This window comes from Cricetulus griseus, assembly GCF_003668045.3.
Source record: "Cricetulus griseus strain 17A/GY chromosome 1 unlocalized genomic scaffold, alternate assembly CriGri-PICRH-1.0 chr1_0, whole genome shotgun sequence".
Taxonomy (NCBI): domain Eukaryota; kingdom Metazoa; phylum Chordata; class Mammalia; order Rodentia; family Cricetidae; genus Cricetulus; species Cricetulus griseus.
The window spans coordinates 58,146,832-58,165,994 of NW_023276806.1; the positions used below are offsets into that span (position 1 = coordinate 58,146,832).

Consider the following 19,163-nt stretch of genomic DNA (forward strand, 5'->3'; position numbering starts at 1 on the left):
TCCTTCTAGCATCGGCAACTCCCATATAATAATCATTGACATTCTCTTGATTCATGTTACAACACATGGTAAAGAACTGAAAGAAAACACAAATATCTATACAAACACATTCTTAACAAAATACAACAGAGGCACTCTTTTCAGTTCTGCGACTGTATTTCCTCCACCCTCTGCAAGCACTTCAACAGGCTTGGCTCTTTTCCTGGAGGAGTAAACATACCGTCATTCCTGATGAGTCTGTGCCCTCTGTCATCCTGCCTAGATTAGGCTGTTATAGTTTCCCATTGACTTTAATTAATCTAATTAATCACAGGATACAGAGTAGCACCTAAAGGATCTCCTCTACTCCAGGCATAACCTTTCTTACCTGCGTTGTGGAGAGGCAATCCGATTTCTCCATGGGAATCCTGTGTCACCCCTCCCAACACTGTTTCTTATTCCCATTTCTTTGGTTGAGTTGTTTTTTTGTTTTGTTTTGTTTGTTTGTTTGTTTGTTTGTTTGTTTGTTTTTGAGACAGGGTTTCTCTGTATTGCTTTGGAGCTTTGGAGCCTGTACTGGAACTTGCTCTGTAGACCAGGCTGGCCTCAACCTCACAGAGATTGGCCTACCTCTGCTTCCTCCTGAGTGCTGGGACTAAAGGTGTGAGCCACCACTGCCCAGCTTTGTTATTTCTTTCTTGACCTGTTGGTTTAAAGGCATTAAAAGTCCAAAGTGTCCAGGGGGAAGTCTGAGCTTCCAGTTCAATGGAACGTTTGTTGTGACTCCTGGCAAGAGCACTCCCCTCTCTAGAACCAGAACTTCTAGGCCATTGGAAGTTAGGGTTGCAAGAACAGGAAGTAAAAACACTCTTAGTGGATCACTAGGGGTGACAGTGGTGTAACAATGCCCTATCCACCCCTTGATTCCTGGAACCATGGATCCTGGCTCTGGGAGAAACAGATTCTCTGATGATAGGCTCTGAATCAAAGCATGTACTGCCCCAACCCTCCATGCTGCTGCCACCTAGCTGGTGCTGTAACTGTGTCTTCAAAGGGCCATTCCATCTTTCTGTCAGGACAGCTGCTTCAGGATGGTGGGGAATATGGCAAGACCACTAGATTCCATGATCGTGGGCCCACTGTTTCCCCTCTCTGGCTGTGAAGCAAGTTCCCTGGTCAGACGCAATACTGTATGGAATACCACGTCACTGGATTAGGCATTTTCTGAGTCCACGGATGGTGGTTTTGCACAGTGCCCTTGGAGGCCCAAAGAGGCCATTGGGTCCCCGGTTACTGGAGTTACAGGTGGTTGTGAGCTGCTCTGTGGTTGCTGGGAATCAACCCTGGGTCCTCTGAAAGAATGAATGCTCTTAACTGCTGAGCAATCTCTGAAACCCTAGCTTAGCTTTTCCCTTAAACCTTGGTATAAATTACATCCCTTGAGAATTTTTACATAGAGAGCCTACAACCCTATATCGTATATGTACTGATATTTACTTTAATGGACTATAATTCTCCTAACCACCACCACCACCACCACCCCACCTCATGACTAAACACATATTCTTCCTTATTTTGATAAACTTTGCTTCACTTTATCTTGTCCTTAAATTCTTTTCTGCAGCATAGTCAAGGATGCAGGCAGTGGTTCTCATCCTGTGGGTCGAGATATCCTACATATCAGACATTTACAATTCCTAACAGTAGCAAAATGACAGTTCTGAAGTAACTACAAAACAATTTTCTGATTGGGGGTCACCACAATATGAGGAACCGTATTAGAGGGTCGCAGCGTTAGGAAGGTTGAGAACCCCTGCCTTTAAGTAGAGGCCCCTAAGTGGGAAGGAAGTGAACCCCTCAGGCTGCTGGTGACAGTGTTGAGTGGCCTCTCCCTGCAGCTGACACTGTCACTGAGCTCTGTCCCCCACCCTGTTAGTTCTTTATAGAACTAATTTTTTTTTTTAGCGGTCTCAGCCCCAAATCCATCTTCTCAGGAAGGCCTTCCCTGAACATGAAGTCTAAAGGCAACACCCTTCCCCGTCCTCCCCAACACATCACCCAGCTTTACTTTCTTCACTACGCTTACCATCCCCACAGGTTATTGTTTTTAACTTTTTTTTGTCCTCAACAGAATATAAATTCCAAGAAGCATTCACCCCCCCTTAGAATTGCAACACTTTCTTTTCAAGTATCTTCAATGTAAGATCTACGGGAACCCTTGATCCCACCCAGGACATTCATACACATGGACAACATGGCAAGTTCTTCATGCAAAAGGATTCCACTGAAAATGGCCAACAAAGATGGCCCCAAGCGTTAGTCCTGTGCTTGGCCTGGCTAACAGTTACCCCACCTCCTTCACTGAGTGGATTTCTCTGAATTCCTTTACATTCTAACTAGTCATAGTATCGGGATTCATTAATACTCCCCTGGCTATTCTCTTTGAGAATTCAATCATATAAGATGTGGTGTGTTACTGGCATATATATCACGTATACATGTATATATAAGACATGGTCTCACTAGTTTTGACTGTCCTGGAACTCAACTCACTGTGTAAACGAGGCTGCCCTCACACTCACAGAGATCCACCTGCCTCTGACTCCTAAGTGCTGGGATTAAAGTTGTGCACCACAACTCCCAGCTCCAGCTATATTCAAAGAAGCTTTCCAACTCGCTTTATGATGAGAAGGGGAAAGGAAAATGGGTGTTAATCTAACAGATTGGTGAGACAGGAATGTCCACTGTCTCCTGAACTTAGGAATGTTGCCCAGGACACTTCATCTGGTTGAACTGAGTCTTACTCCTTCCTATTCTGTGGAGGATGTAAACTATGAAGTATGGATGGTACAGTAACCTTATAATTAGGATGCACTGGATAGGGTGGGGTGGGGTGGGGGTGGGATTTGCTGCCACTTATGGGTGGGACTAAAGCTCACAGAAAACAGGAAGTTATCTCTTATTTTGTTATACTTTGAGACAAGATCACCTGTAGCCTATGCCAGCCTGGAATTGGCTGGGCTTTTTGTTTGGTTGATTTTGGTGGGTTTTTGTTTTGTTTTTGTTTTGTTTTAGTTTTTGAGACAGGGTTTCTTTGTGTAGCCCTGGCAGTCTACAACTAGTTCTGTAGACCAAAGATCTGCCTGCCTCTGCCTCTGCCTCTGCCTCTGCCTCTGCCTGCCTCTGCCTCTGCCTCTGCCTCTGCCTCTGCCTCTCTGCCTCCTCTGCCTCTGCTCTGCCTCTGCCTCTGCCTCTGCCTCTGCCTCTGCCTCTGCCTCTGCCTCTGCCTCTGCCTCTGCCTCTGCCTCTGCCTCTGCCTCTGCCTCTGCCTCTGCCTCTGCCTCTGCCTGTGCTGGGTTTAAAGGTGTGTGCCACCAGCCCTGGAATTGGTTTTGATTTGGTTCTAATCTTCCTGTGTCTACCTCCCAAGTGCTAAGATTACAGCTGAGCTGCAAATATAAAGTTAAGTCTACTGTCCTCCTCTCATCCACATAGCCCTTTACTCTTATCCAGGGAGTCACAGGCAGAGGAGCCGGGCAGCTGTGGTTCCTGGAGAGTCTCTCTTCCCATGGGGCTGGGGCAGAAGGAGGGAAAGGAATGAAAGTCTAGAGAAAAGGGCAGAACCACTTTCCCAATTCTTCCAAGAAGGTCAAAGTTCCTGTTTAGTGGATGGAGACAAGCCCACAAGCAGAGAGAGGAATTGCTAGCATGCAGTTAGGAAAGATACTCCTACTTGTGTTTGCTGTAACACTGTGGGGTATGACATAGGAAGGGACGCTGTTTTTACAGCATAATCAGGGCTCAGCTGACTCAACAGATTCAGTCATTTCTAAAAGAAAAAATTTACTATCTAACTTCTAAAGAATAAAACCACTACCCACCCTTGTACTTTATTAGTGACATGACCACCCCACCCCACTCTCTGGGAGCTCCTGGGCTCAAGTGATCTGCTTGCCTCTTCCGTGGCCTACACTGAATCTAGATTTAAGTTTAAACTCTTTCTCAGGGCAAGGCATAGGCACCTCTTGCCTTTCCCAGGCACAGGAATGGACCATGATTGTAGCTCGGTTGATACAGAACTTACCTAACATTTACCACGCCCTAGATTTGATACCCAGAACCACATAAAAAACAAAACAAAACAAAACAAAACTGGGCCTATAATCTGAGCCCTCTGGAGGTGAAGGATGGGGGGGGGATCAGAAGTTCAAGGTCATCCTCAGAGACATAGTAAGCTCTAGGCTAGGCTGGCATACGTGAGATCCTGTCTCAAAAAAAAAAAAAAAACAACAACAAAAAAAAAAAAAACAAACAAAAAACAACAACAACAACAAAAAACAACAAACTGGGCAGTGATGGCGCACCTCACACCTCAAGTTCCAGGACAGCTGGGACTATACAGAAAAACTCCGTCTTGAAAAATTAATAAATAAATAAATAAACCAACAAACACAAAATCAAACCCTCTGGATACTATCTGAACCAATAACCCAGAGAACTTTCCACACCTAAATCATGTGGTGTTTTCCTTAGTTTTTAATATCTCACATATTTGTTTATTTTATGTTTTTGAGGCAGGGTCTCATGCATTTTTTTTGAGACAGGGTTCAAGAGCCCACATCTAGCCTATTCTATGTAGTGTGCTGGGGGTTTAGCATTTAAAGCAAGCACTCTACCTGGCTGTGGTGGCGCATGCCTTTACCCCAACACTTGGGAGGCAGAGGCAGACAGATCTCTGTGAGTTCAAGACCAGCCTGGTCTACAAGAGCGAGTGCCAGGACAGGCTCCAAAGCTACATAGAGAAACCCTGTCTAAAAACAATAAAACAAACAAACAAAAAAAAGGAAGGAAGGAAGGAAAGAAAAAGAAAGAAAGAAAGAAAGAAAGAAAGAAAGAAAGAAAAAAGCAAGCACTCTACCAACTAATCTACACCAGCTTAACTATCTTAAGTTTTTGTTTTGTTTAGCGCCCTCTTCAAAGTAGGTTGTATTGGAGGCATGCACGGAGACCTGGGTTCAATCCTCAGCACCAGAGAAACTGGATATGGCACTCACTTGTAAGTCTAGAGCCTGAAAGGTGGAAACAGATCATGCTAGGTTACATAGCTAGTTCTAGGTTAACCTGGGCCACACTGGTTTTGCAGAGCATGGTGGCTTCTGCCTGTAATCCAAGTATATCACAGAGTCTTGTGATAAGCTGTCAGCATTTTGCATCTTATTTCTTTTTGTATTTTCATTTTGTTAAGACCAGAGAGAGTAACTATAGCCAAAGTGCACTATACTCACATATGAAAATATTATAATACAACCTGGTGGTGGTGGTGCATGCCTTTAATCCCAGCATGCAGGAGGCAGAGGCAGGTGGATCACTGTGAGCCCAAGGCCAGCCTGATCTACAGAGCTAGTACCAGCAAAGCTAAGGCTGTTACAGAGAGAAAACCTGTCTAGAAAAATAAAACAAAACAAAATCTTAATGAAATAGCTAATTATGTAATTATTATATCAATATATGGTAATAAAACTTCGAAAGGTGACTGGGCAGGGGGAAAGGGGCAGAGGCTGGTCTTATTTCCCAACAAGAGTTCCTAGCACAGCCATTTCATATTGTAAGTGTTCAGGATATGTTTTGTTCAAAAGTTAACTTACCAAGCCACCTACTGTGTGCTGGGTAGTTGACATGCAAGACACAGACTCCTCAGAAACAAAAAGGGCATAATTTACAAATTATAAACAGGGGTTGGGGTGCAGCTCACTGGCTGAGTATCTAAGCTTGTGAGGAGGCCTGTGTGAGAATGTTTTATGCCTCCCAGCACAGAAATAAAAGATATAAAAAATTATTAACAATTAAACTAATTATTTTTCACTCCATCACCGATTTGGAGCTGACAACTTTGTGACAAGTCACGAAGTTCCACACTGGTTTTTGTTGTTTGTCATTGTTTGTTTTGTCTTTTTGTTTTGTTTTTCCAGACTGGGTTTCTCTGGGCAGCCCAGGCTATCCTGAAACTTGCTTTGTAGACTAGGCTGGCCTCAAACTCAGAGATCCACCTGCTTCTCCACAGAGTGCTGGGATTTAAGGTGTGAGCCACCATGCCTGGTCTCCAATTTTTTTTTTTAATTATTTAAGTTTGGATCTTCTGTGCTTGCTCAGGCAAGTCTAAATCAGCAGTTCAGTTTTCAGAGAGGGAGGGAGGGAGGGAGGGAGGGAGGAGGGAGGAGAGGAGGGAGGGAGGGAGAGAGACAGAGAGACAGAGAGAGACAGAGAGAGACTGTGGAGATTAAGGGGCATGTGGAGGTGGTTGCTGGAGATTGAACCCATGGCCTTTCACATGCTAATCATAATCAACTAGGGAGCTATAAGTACCCACCCCGAGCATGGCATTGGTGGCCCAAGCCACGCCTTTAACCCCAGCACTTGGGAGCAGAGGCAGGTGGATCTCTTGTGAGTTCGAGGCCAGCCTGGCCTCCAGAGCGATTTCCAGGACAACCTTCAAAGCAATACAGAGAGACCCTGTCTCGAACAAAAAACAAAAAAGCAACAACAAAAACAAACAAAAGTACCCAGCCCAGAGAGAAAAGAAGTTACTATGAGATTTAGTTCTCTTGTGGCGACCTCGTATTTCTCTGTTTATTTCAGATATGAATCAGCTAGTCAGCGTAAATCGTGCATGTTAAAGCTCACCAGGTGCAGGTAAGAGATTCGCTGCTCCAGAAACTAGTCAGGGGAAAAAAAAAAGTGTGGGAGGTTCTGCCGGGGTAGGCGGAGTCGGCAGACTTTAAGCATTTCTGACCAATCAAAAGGAGACCATTGGCGCGAGGGGGGAGGGTAAAGGGGGAGCGGGAGATCGAGAACCCTGCCCAGTCACCGGAGCTAGCACTGCCCGCAGCTTCCTGGCCTAAGTGCGTCTGCCCACCCAGAACAACTGATCTCGAGGCCTGCTCTAGCAATGGCCTTCGCAAATCTGCGCAAAGTGCTCATCAGTGACAGCCTGGACCCCTGCTGCCGGAAGATCCTGCAAGATGGAGGGCTGCAGGTAGTGGAGAAGCAGAACTTGAGCAAGGAGGAGCTGATAGCCGAGCTGCAGGTAAGACGAGCCGGAGACAAACCAAGTCACCGGGCATCTTTATGACCAAACCCGCTGACCTCACGGGTGCCAGGGCTGCCTTCTCCTGTCTCATCGGTTGGTCCCGGGGCCTCCCGAGATTGGGGATCAGCAGAGGGAGGGAGGAAAGGCCCGGGGCTGCAGGACGCAAACTTTGCGTGCTGTTTGCAACCGCGTGTTTCTTGCGGGCGCTGCAAAGTGCAGCTGCTGCCATCTGGTACCGCGGGATGCCAGAACCGCTCCGGAGCCTTCGCACCCCGCTGCCCAGCCTGCGGGCTCCCGGCTCGGGGTTCTGCACTCCGAGACTCGTGCATGGGGGACGGACCCTTCCTCGACCAGGACAGGCCGCTGGGGTGGGGGCAGAGCCAGCGCCGGTCCTGTGGCATCTGTGGCAGCGAACTCACACCGCCTTTTGTCTGATGCAAGACCTTGGCGCTCTTTCCGGGGCCCTGGGCCTCCGGGGAGCGCTCGAGGGATTCGGGGCGGGCCGGGGGGGGGTGCAGCCAGAGCCCCGCGCCGCCCACGCGGCCGCCGCCTGGAGTCGGCCTCCGCCATCGGCTTCATGCAGATCAGGATCAATTTCACTACATCAGAATCTTGTTCCATGCGCCATCGGGAAAGGTTACTTTTTCCAAGTCTTAGGAGCAAACCTCTGATCGTTATAACTTTAAGCCTTTCCCTTATTTTAAAAAGGGTTTACTAAAATGGGTGACGTTGCTCAGTTTAGAGGGCTTATTTTATGAGCGCTTCACTCCAGTTTCTGCCCTTCCTGCCGGTCTGATCCATCCAGGTATGCTGTCTCCTTCGCTGCCTCTCAGCTGTCCTGCCCCACCCCCCAAGTTCCACGTGCTTAGGGCCTGCCGCCAGAGCCAATGTGCACCTCCTCTTGCTCTGGCTGAGAGGCCTTAAACCGCAGGGACCGAGCCGGTTTGCTCTGGCTGCCCTGGAAACTGTCTGAGCTCACTTGTCGGTTTCTCCCAGGACCCTGCCCCGCCTCCAATTCCCCTCCTCTGTGGGGCTGATATCCATCTGCCCAGCAGCCCTTATTTGCGGACTTTTCTGGTGCCGGTCGTTAAGAAACGTGCAGGAGGCTAGGTCAGGTAGCACACAGCTGTAACCCCAGCACTCAGGAGATCAAGGCAAGGAGGAGGCTTTCAAGTTGGATCCCAGACTGCTGGGCTGCCTGAGATCCTGTCTCAAAAAGAAAAAGAAAAGTGAAAAACAGCTGGCTGGTTCATGCATAGCGTAAACCGTGGCGCCACGGTGTGCTGGAATGGAAAGTGAGAATGGACTTGCTGGGGAGTGTATGGGTGGGCGTGGCTCAGGATGTGCCTCTTAAGAAGGGTAGTATCAATGGAGCAATTACAGGCAGGCCGGTCATTCTCACCTCCTGGTGTCAGTGACCTTGGCTCGAAAATCTAAGCAGTGGCCAGGGAAGGCTGTGGAATGGCTTTCAGAGCTTCACTGGCTGCATTTGGAGGGCTTTGCTGCTTTCCAGTGGCAGTGAGAAGAAATGTTATATCCAAATAAAGGGGCAGGAAGAGGGGCCATGAGGCTGGAGAGCAGCAGGCCAGGCCTCATAAACAACCTGGAAGCTTGAGGGTGGGAAGTAGGGTGCTTAAAATGCAGGCTGCTTTAACAGGAAAGAGATGGGTGCCAGCTGACTCGACTGGCTGGCCCCTTAAAGAGCTCTCAGCCTTCAGTCTCCCTTGGCAAAATACCCAGTTCAGAACGCCAATTAATCTTGGCTAACCCGTAGAAAGACCTCACTTCCACCCTCCCTCCTCAGTTATCTCCTTCTCAGAGTAGGCTGGCCACGTCTACCCGCCTCCCCCCATCTTAATCTTTGCAGTGAGAAGCAAGGGTTAGCCCCCTTGCTGGAGCTGGCCTCTGCTGCTTCATATCCTCAGCAAACTGTTTGCCCTCAGCCCAGGAAGGGGATGATACCATTCCCTATCTCCCCTAGTGATAGACTGCCAATCAAGTCATCATCAGCAATGCTGGTAGTGTCTTATTATATGTGTTGGAGTGAGGGCATGTGTATTTGTGAACATATGAATATAAAGACATAAATTAGAGTTTGACTTCTTTTTCTTCCATCAACATAACAGAGTCTCTCTCTCTCTCTCTCTCTCTCTCTCTCTCTCTCTCTCTCTCTCTCTGTGTGTGTGTGTGTGTATGTGCGCGCGCGCGTGTGTGTGTGTGTGTGTGTGTGTGTGTGTGTGTGTGTGTGTTTGTGTGTGTGTGCATGCATACAACTGAGTCCTTTGTAAAATGGTTACTTTTTAGTTGAGATTCAGAGAAACACAACATGCTCTGGGTGTGGTGAAACATGCCCGTGTAATCCTACCACTTGGGAAGCTGGAACAACAGGATTGGCACATTGCAAGACCATATCAAAAAAAAAAAAAAAGGAAGGAAGAGGGATGCAAAGGGTGATAGCGCATGCATTTAATCCCAGCACTCAGGAGGCAGAGGCAGGTGGGTCTCTGAGTTGGAGGTCAGCCAGGGCATTCCCTACAACCTAGAGAGCTATGCACTAAGTGGTAACAATAATAAAAGTACCCACAAACCCATTCTCTTGGGAAAAGAAGCTTGCCTGAACTTGAAGAAAGGGAGTAGGGATAGGTTTCCACTGTGTTCGCATAGTGTTTTCTGGAACAGCTATAAATCAAGCAGGCCAATGGCCTGGTGTTTCCTAGCTGTAATGCCTGGGGGTGGGAATGATGAAATTTGCAGGCAGATGTGGAGTGTGAGCATTCCAGATGAAATTGTAGGCAAAGAGCCATGGAGGAGCTTATATCAAGGTGATCACATTCCCCCTTGGTGAGTGCCAGAGGGGAATGAGCAGGCACTGGGGTTGGGGGTAGGAGGAAGTCGATTTTGAGAGCTTTCCCCAGTGTTGGAGCACCTGGATAGTCCTGGGATTATAAGCATGAATTGTGAATTCTAATCCCAGCACTACACTGGGAGTTTTGTTGGGTGTGAGCATTTGGGTTGTTGGGTAGTTTGTATATGTAGAAGAGGGGAGGAGCACCCTGGAGGAATCTTCGAAGGATGAGCTGTGGTCCTAGGGAAGGAAGGGATGATGGTGTTTAAGAGTGGTATTTAGGTGTGTGTGGGGGGGGGGCGGTTGAGTGCTCAGCACAAGAAGGGTTGGCTGGTGGCTTCAGTATGTTTGTACTGAATAAACCAAGGAAATGGCTTCTAGTTGATGTTGTTGTAGAAGGCAAACTCTGAGCAGTGTTGGCTCTAATGTAGGTTCTGGGCCTGTGGGACGTGCCAGCTTTGGGTGCACATCTCTGCCAGTTTTACTGGAGAAGGTTTGGGTTCATCAGAGCCAAAAGCTGTTTGGCACTGGTGGGTAGAAAGTACAGTTCCAGGGTAATGGTCCCACAGAGCAGTCCCAGCCAGAGAGAAAAGAGCAGTGTTGTTATGCTTGTCCTTGGGGGCTGTCAGAGAAAGTGGGCGGTTGAGGCCTCTACATCCTCTGCCGCTGCTGTTTCCTGTTGGGCAGCAGGGGGGTGGGGCATGGGGTGTCTCTCAGTCTGGGGCAGCCTTGGAGGGGGTACTGAAGCCCAGTGGAATGGTTGGGTAGGATTCCTTGAACAGGGCAGGGCCTGGGCTTTGGCTCATTGGAGGGATACCGGTGGAAGATTATGACTCCTTGGGTAGTCTGTGCCCCACTTGCTCCATACCCTGCCTGTCAGTTGAACTTGGATCCTGTTTCTAGGGTTGGCCAGTTCCAGGGCAGGTCTAATATTTTAGTGTTACCAGCTACCTGAAAGTGTACTTGCTGGCTGCAGAGGCTGGCTAAGCCTCCATCCACTGCCCAGTTTCCCTCCTAAAAGGCTGTGTGGTATCCACTCTCCTTTCCCCACATGCTCACTCTCAGGGAACCATCAGTTTTCTTTACCAATAGCAAACCTGAAATGAACATTCAAAATTTTACTTTTATTTCATGTATATGGGTGTTTTGCCTGCTTGTATGTCTGTAAACCATGTGGGTGCCCTAGTGCCCAAGAAGACCAGAAAAGGACGTTGGAACCTCTGGAACTGGAGTTACAGATGTTTGTGAGCCATCATTTAGGTGCTGGGAACAGAACCCAGGTCCTCTGCAAGAGCAACCAATGTCTTAACCACCGAGTCATCTCTCCAGCCACAGGAATCGAACTTTAAATTTCATTTTTTTTTTCTCTTGAGACAGGGCTTCACCATGTACCTAAAACCAATAGCTTGCCTGCTAAATTTACATTTAAAAAAATTCTCTCCCTCTCTCTCTCTCTCTCTCTCTGTCTCTCTCATATCATATCTCTATCTCCGTGTGTGTGTGTGTGTGTGTGTGCGTGCGTGCGTGTGTGTGTGTGTGTCTGTGTGTGTGTGTGTGTGAGATTAGGGGTACACAAGGGGGATGAGCAGGGGGCAACTTTCATATGTTTTTTCCTTCCACCAAGGGATCCTGGGTGCAGGATCCCAGGATTGTGCAAAAAACATTTTTTTTCACCTGAGCCATTTCACCAGCCCTTGTTTTGTTCTTTTAACGTCAGGGTCTCACTCTGTAGCCCAGGCTAGTCTCAAATCTGTGGCAATCCTCAGGCTCCCCTGCACAAGACTTATAACAGCAAGCCCTGCATCTAGGCTCTGCTTTGCTCTCCTTACACTCAAGTGTCGCTTTGAAGGACTATAGTTATTTTTGGTGGTTCATGAAATTTTCTTCCCATATGAAGACCGTTGCCTTTCCTTAGATTTTGTTGTTGTTGTTGTTTTGTTTTGTTTCTCAAGAAAGGCTTTCTCTGTGCAGCTTTGGAGCCTGTCCTGGAAGATCTGTAGACCAGGCTGGCCTTGAACTCACAGAGATCCACCTGCCTCTGCCTCCCGAGTTCTGGGATTAAAGGTGTGAGCCACCACCGCCTGGCTTGCCTTTTATTCTTTTTATGAGAACTTCTTTATGTAGAGGTTTACATTTAGAAAGAATATGGCCATTTTCTTACAGTTTCTGGAGTGTGTGTCTTTCTTATAAAAGACATTGTCATCCCAAGATCTTAAGACAACCCAATATTCACTTTTCTCCAGTGCTTTATTTTAAATGTCTTTAGTTCATCTGGATTCCGAAAATCTAAGCATTTTCCCTCTAAATCTTCATAGTACTGCTGTTCAGTCTTTCCTCTCCCCTTCTGTTTGATCCCTGCCTTTATAAGTTCCTACTTCTATGAGTGTTAGTGTTACTATTTGTTTTGAAGATAATGCTCTGTCACCAGGCTGGTCTTGAACTTATAAATGCCTGATGGAGTATTAAGTGACCTCACCACATCATGAATCTTTTTTCTGTGATTTCCCAGTGTGTTTCTTACATTTCTCCTGGTCCTTCCAACTTTTTCTCGCTTTCCAAAACCTACTGGAGATTCTTAATCACTCTTATGGATCAAGTTGATGTAATGAGTATTTTAGCATCAGTAGGTACTAGTCCACAACCCAGAGGCCACGTGTTCTAGAAGCATTTGTCTTTGTTCTATAGCTGTGTCTTCATGGCAGCTGGCTAAGTGAGTAGCAGAAGGTCTCAGACCTTTGTTGAGGACCTTAGTTAGAGGCGTTCCTGGAGGAATCATAATTTTGACAACTCTGTAAATGCTGCATTTGGGAAGTGGCTGTGAACTGGACTCTCAGACCTGAGCTCCATCCCAGCTTCTTCCAGGGTTGGTTGGATTATTGTCTGTAACATGGAGACCTTGAGTTAGGCTGTTGAGAAGCACAGGGCTGATGTAAAGTACTCTTTTTAAAAAGTCATTACTAGCAACTCCCCACTCCTCCAAGTCAAGGTATTTTCCAATTTGGTTTCTGCACCTACCTGGCTGTGACTCAGACCTTATCATTTTGGCATCTTGACACTAGCTCTTTTTCAGTTATGGCATCAAAGATGCCAGTTCTTGGGCTGTGGCTAGTATTGGTCTAGGGTGCAACAGGGAGAAATCCGGGCACCTTCTTGGTTCGTGCTGGTATTGGCACCACTAGGGCAAGTGTTGGCAGATTTTGGTGTTTGGGTTTCTTGGTCATGTTGCCTACCAGTGACCTAGCCATTGGAAGAAAGAAAAGAGCTGGGGTGTGGTGGTGGAGGTTGACAGAGCTAAATGGGTTTTAGTGGAGGGAACAGACATGGCTGAGTGTGTGTTTCTCATTTGCAAAATTTCTTTTTGCAACATTTCTTGGAATCTCCTATTCTGTTGTCTAAACTACAGCCATTAAAGGGCTTGAACTGCCCTTCAGGTGGCCTGATAGCACTCTTCCTGCAGTCACAGCTCTGATTAGACCAATGAGTATGTCTGGAGCATCAATAGCTCCAGAGAAGTGATTCTGTGACCACTTTTATTCTTTTTTAAGGCAGGGTCTCATGTTGCCTCGACTGGCCTTGAATTCTGTCACTATAAATTCTACAACTGCTCCTGAGCAGTTGTCCATCCCAGCATTTAAGCCACCCCTCCCCCAGCATAAATACCCTCTGCCACAGCACTAGCTTCACCCTCTTTCCCAAGCAGAGATCAAATAGCTCTTTCTCTCAGCTTTTAATCACCCTGCACTTGTCCCCCAGTTCCTGGCATGTGCACAATAAATGCAGTGTGGGCCTCACCCTAGGGAACAGATTCTTGGTCCTTTCTCTGTCTTCAGAATCCATGCCTTGGGGATTATCTGTGGAGTTTAGGGTAAGGAATGAGGTAACTTATCACAGTGATCTGCCTGAACTTTGGCCTCTGGGACTTGGTGGGGGGGGGGTTGTTTGTTTGTTTGTTTGTTTGTTTGTTTTTTATTCTTGGTGCTTTTTTGTTTGTTTTTTGTTTTCTGTTTTTCTAGACAGGGTTTCTCTGTGTAGTCCTGGCTATCTTGGAACTCACTCTATAGACCAGGCTGGCCTCGAACTCACAGAGCTCCACCTGCCTCTGCTTCCCAAATGCTGGGATTAAAGGTATGCACCACCACCGCCCACCCTTGGAGCTTTTTTAAGTGATTTTTTTTTTTTGGGGGGGTCGAGACAGGGATTCTCTGTGGCTTTGGAGGCTAGCTCTTGTAGACCAAGCTGGTCTCGAATTCACAGAGATCTGCCTGCTTCTGCCTCCCGAGTGCTGGGACTAAATGCGTGCGCCACCACCAACCTGCTTTAAGCACATTTGTTTTGTTGATGTTTGTTTGATCTATTTTTATTTACTAATTAATAATTAGAGGTAACTGACCTCGAACTCATGATCTTCCTGCCTCAGGACCTCACATGCTGAGGTTACAGACATGTGTCTGTCCCCATAACCAGCTGCTTAGTACCTTTATAACATTTTGTGCTGGCCTAAGGACAGTGTAGGGACTTTTTCACCTGCTACCTCTCTTGGGGGTTCCCATTCTGTTCTTACTCAGAAAAGAGAGTACATAGGATAAGATTCTGAGTGACCTAAGGTTGGGGTGGGGGGGTCCACCTTGGCCCAAGTGTAGCAGCTGTGATGAATTCGTGGTCTTTATTTTCACATGTGTATTTTTAGTGTGCTATTTGCCTGAGCCTCTGAGCAGCTGCAGAAGGTATGACTTATGCTCATGGCCCTCCCCTCTTCCTTCCTGTGGGTTCTTGCCTCGGGAAACATTTGTTTCGGCAGGCGTGTCTTTCCATTCATAATTTACTCATTTAGCCAGCCAGCATTTACAGACCACCTTCCAGGTGCCTGGCCCAGAGGCTTGAGGAGTGGAATGCGATTCCATCTCTGCTCTTCAGCAGTCCAATGGAGAAAGTGATGGCCCCGTACTATATCTGCCTGTCTTGCTTGCTTCTCACACACCTGAGGCTGGCTGGAGCCCACTGAAAAGTTTTACACCCGGATAAGCCTCTGTGCCGGTACAGCAATCCAAATCAGACCAAATCAAACCAAATAAGAAAAAACCCTCATTTAATGAATTTAATTTAAAGCCCCCAGAGAGGAGAGGGGAAAGGGAGACTGGAAAAAAGCCCGAGTCTGTTTTCTGAGAGAGAGTTTAAATATCTTGTGGGAGTGGTCTTGAGTATCTCTGGGGGAGGGGTCATCATTTGGCGGGCTTTCTGAGATGCAGCAGGGTTTGGAGGGAGATGGGGGAGGGGACTTGGGTGGAACCTCCACCATTACATCCTAGACTCTCTGGGTATATGTGGATACCAGCGACTGGGGTGAAGCTTCCACCATAATACCCACATCCCTCTCTGATAAGTGATGTAGCTTAGAGTTGAACCCTGGCCAGACTGATGTAAATAGTTGTTGCCTTCCTTTGGAATTCACCTGTGGAGCAAGGCCACATACAGTAATGTTAGTGTCTATGGAGCTGACTAGGACACGTGTCTGGTCATACTGGATGGGTTATCCCTTGGCTACAGGTACTTACTTATTGGGGTACCATCTAGCAAAAGATGAATCAGATGCCTCAAGCCGGTAGGCTGATACTGGAGTGTGCTGGCAAGGAGCTTGTATCTTACAGCTACATCAACTCCAAGTCAAGTCTGTGTAGGTTCTAATCCATTTCACCCTACTGTGCACCAGGAAGGTAGAGCTGCCTGTGAGTGGGCATTCGTGCCCACCAAGAACACACCTGAGGCGCCTCAGGTACCTCACTGAACAACTGTATAAACCGGGTATTTCTTCCTCTGCCCAGGACTGCGAAGGCCTTATTGTCCGGTCTGCCACTAAGGTCACCGCTGATGTCATCAATGCAGCAGAGAAGCTCCAGGTGGTGGGCAGGGCTGGCACAGGCGTGGACAACGTGGATCTGGAGGCTGCCACGAGGAAGGGCATCCTAGTCATGAAGTAAGTTGTGGAAGCTTCGAGTGGGTGTGGAGACCAATAAAAAGAGGGAAAGAAGTGCTTAAATGAGAGCTGGGTGTTAGGCCTTTCGGAGCCCTGTCTGAGCTAGGCCCTGATTCCCCATGGTGGTGACTAGTGGTGGTTGTTACAAGGCTATTGTTTGCAGTCTCTGACCCTCCCTCGGGACCCGCACATCTGTCTGTAGCTTAGTGTAGGTATCAGAAAACTGTAGATGAGGTTTCCCAGGCTTCCTGCTCCCGTCTGGTTCTTTTCCGCTAGCTCAGTGGTCCTGCACCTGCACACACTTCCTTGGAGTGACATCCCATCTTGTCTCATCCTTCACTTCCTTGCACCAGTCTGAAGCGAAGATCCCAGCTTCTCTTCTAACACTCTGGGCCCCAGAGGAGAGGGGTCCCTGTCAGTGCTGTGTTTGTAGAAACCCAGGGGCAAAGATCAGGGCTAGCATGCTACTGCAGGCACCCGGATAGTTAAGTATAGCTATTCCTGGCCCATTTTGCTGACTCCAAGTCCCGCTGTGCCTCCCTGCTGCCCCCAGGAGGGTAGGGGTTTGTTGACAGAATGACTGACAGAGGTCAGTCCCTGATGGTGGAAATGTTAAAGGATAACCCATCCACCTACTCTCTAGCCCCGCACAGTCCCCTCAGGCCTCGCTTCTTCCCCTGCCCTAGCTGCGTGCTATGGGGAGAGCTGGACGACAAACTCTTTGTAACACACCCAGTAGAGAAGGCAGGAGGGTGAATGTGTTAGGTTTGGGGACTTGTCAACATTATTTCAGTGTTTTGTTTTGTTTATCTTTGAGGAGCAGGCTTTTTCTTAGTTCAAAATAGATTAAGAAGGAGAATCCAAACAGGTAGAGATAAAAACATGAGCTTTGTTCCTAATGCAAGCCAGGTGGTGTGACATGATGAGGGTTACCCGACAGCAGGCTGACCTGAAAGTCATAGATTTGCTTAGAGGCTCACCCTAGGAAGGAGCAAAGAGAGGAGCATGTCGATGGCTGAACCTGGAAATAAAAGTGCCAAGATGAACCATCCCTCCCTCTTCCCATCATGTGAGGTGCTTCCCTGCCTCACACTTGCCTGAGGGAGGGCCTCTGCCTGGGGACAGCAGGCCCAGGTAGCCTGGTTCTTAGGGCAATACAGTGTCAGAGAAGCCAGAATGGGAGCTTGGGGCTGGAAGTGTAGGATTCTGGGTTTGTCTGGGCCCACTGACCTCTCCCTTCTTTCTTTTGGGTCTTTAGCACCCCTAATGGAAACAGCCTCAGCGCCGCAGAACTCACCTGTGGGATGATCATGTGCCTGGCCAGGTAAGTCCCTGACTTCTTCGGACACCCAGCCACCTCCTGGTAGGTCAGTGATTACCACTTGGCAAGCAAAGAGACCTAGAAAAAAGGAGCAGCTGTCTGAGTATGCAGATAGATGCCTTGTAGTTTCTCAGGTTGTTTGGCATGGGAAGATGGATGCTAACTCAACTCCAAGCTCACAGAGAATGTACACACCAATCTCCCTTCTCTTCCTCCTACTCATGACCTCTCCTCACACCCACTGGGTGCTGTGCCTTCTCTCATCCCCAAACCTTAAGGATGCTTTCCGTACCCTACCTTGCAACCATGTGTGTCCAAGTTGCTGCTAACTTGTTAAGTGTTGAGATTTTTTGTTTGTTTGTTTGTTTTTAACTCTTGTTAATTCATTCAAGAGACTCTGGTTTGGGCAACTGGGCCATGGCCCCAGCGTTTACCCAACACTGTCCTCTAGGGCAGTGCTCATTGTCCATGCACCTATCTAAGGGAGTCTTCTGGCAGGATTCTGGGATGTATGGGCCTCCTGGGTGGGAAGGGGGGGCAGTCTGGGGACCAAGTAGATAGAATACATAATATGAATTCATCCTAACAATCCAGGCAGTTGTTTGGCAGGCAGGACACACTTCATAGGCATTTCTCATGTTGCTGTGAAACAGGCTTTCTAGTAAAACTGGGCCTGAAGCTGTTCTGAGTCCCTTTTGAAGAGCCAGGCAGCCAGCACTCTTGCCTGGGGCCTAAAGCCTGCTGTGACTACATATCTCATTCCTATCTTCTCCCTCCTGCTGGGGGAGTTAACCTTTGCTCCAACTTCCAGGATTCCTTCATACCAGTGCAGACTTTGCACACTGGTCAGTGAGGGGGGAGGATGGGGTAAGGGAACAGCAGGGACAGCAGGCACAGCAGGAAAGTCTCAGCTAGAAGGGTCCCCAGGTCTCCCAGGATATCTGACCTGTCTTTCCTGGGAGGATTATATAGGCCCCGTGCCCTAGTTTCACTAGTGCTATTAAATTCAGTGATATATTTGTCTGTTAGAGTAAAAGAAGTGTCCCTCAATACCACTTCCTGATTCTCCCACTCCCACCCCTGAGGCGGAGAACTAAGAATGGTTTTCCTCCAGTGCCAGGGCCTGCATATCTCAAGGAGTAGGCCGGGCACTGTGATTTAGAAAAGGCTGCCCCCCCACCCTCGCCCAGCATCCCTTGCTGATATCTCATCCAGGATGACTGTAAACTGTACCCTACTGGGAAGGAGGTGCCTGACTGAGCCAGTGGGTGTTCCCCTCTTCAGGCTGCTCTGTTGTGAGACTGGCTGAGTGGTTTAGCCCAAAAGCCTCCTGCCAGTTGGAGATGTAGTGTGGACCTGAGCGGCATAGATAGAGAAGGTGTGCCCTAGACACCATTCCCCACCTCTTCTTTGTCATTCTCAGATGTTGTCTTGATGACATATCAGTCTATATCTTACCCTTAAATTCGGACTTTGCCCTAGCTGCCACGTTCTCCCAGAAAACAAAACAACACAGATCATGGCAGATCAGACCTGCATAGGAACCATAGAAGGAGATAGTCTTTGGTGTGTGGGGGAGTAGGCAGGAAGGTGGTGGGCTGTGGGAAGTATCAGGATCATTTAGGGCAGTGTGGATGGGTTTGGACTGTGGTACCCGTCTGCCTCAGATTAGTTGTCTTGAGGTTTAAGAAGGAGGATAACCAGCTGCCCTTTCCTTGAAAACAAGAGTGATCCTGATGAGGAAGGAAACAATACCTGGAGTCATTTGAGCATTTGTCCCTGTAAACTGGAAGTCTAGCCACTGCTTACAGGAGAAAATTTGCCAAACCCATTCATTCTCCTTGGTACTTCAGTGGTTGAGATTCTTTCCCCAGCCTCTTGGCTAGAGACAGATGGCCTATGGCTCCCAAGTTAGGCCCTGCCAATGCTCTCGCTGTCCCAGTTCCCCTTATACACAGTG

At 47.9% G+C, this 19,163-nt stretch overlaps 1 protein-coding gene across 1 annotated transcript in view; it reads left to right on the plus strand.

Annotated features, from left to right (window-relative positions):
* Positions 1 to 6,925: 6,925 nt before the first annotated feature.
* Phgdh (phosphoglycerate dehydrogenase) overlaps positions 6,926 to 19,163 on the plus strand; it is a 28,377-nt gene continuing 16,139 nt past the window's right edge. The window contains exons 1-3 of the mRNA XM_027393765.1: positions 6,926 to 7,063; positions 15,731 to 15,882; positions 17,141 to 17,206. Coding sequence (XP_027249566.1) covers positions 6,926 to 7,063; positions 15,731 to 15,882; positions 17,141 to 17,206 — 356 coding nt within the window. The remainder of the gene's footprint in view (positions 7,064 to 15,730; positions 15,883 to 17,140; positions 17,207 to 19,163) is intronic.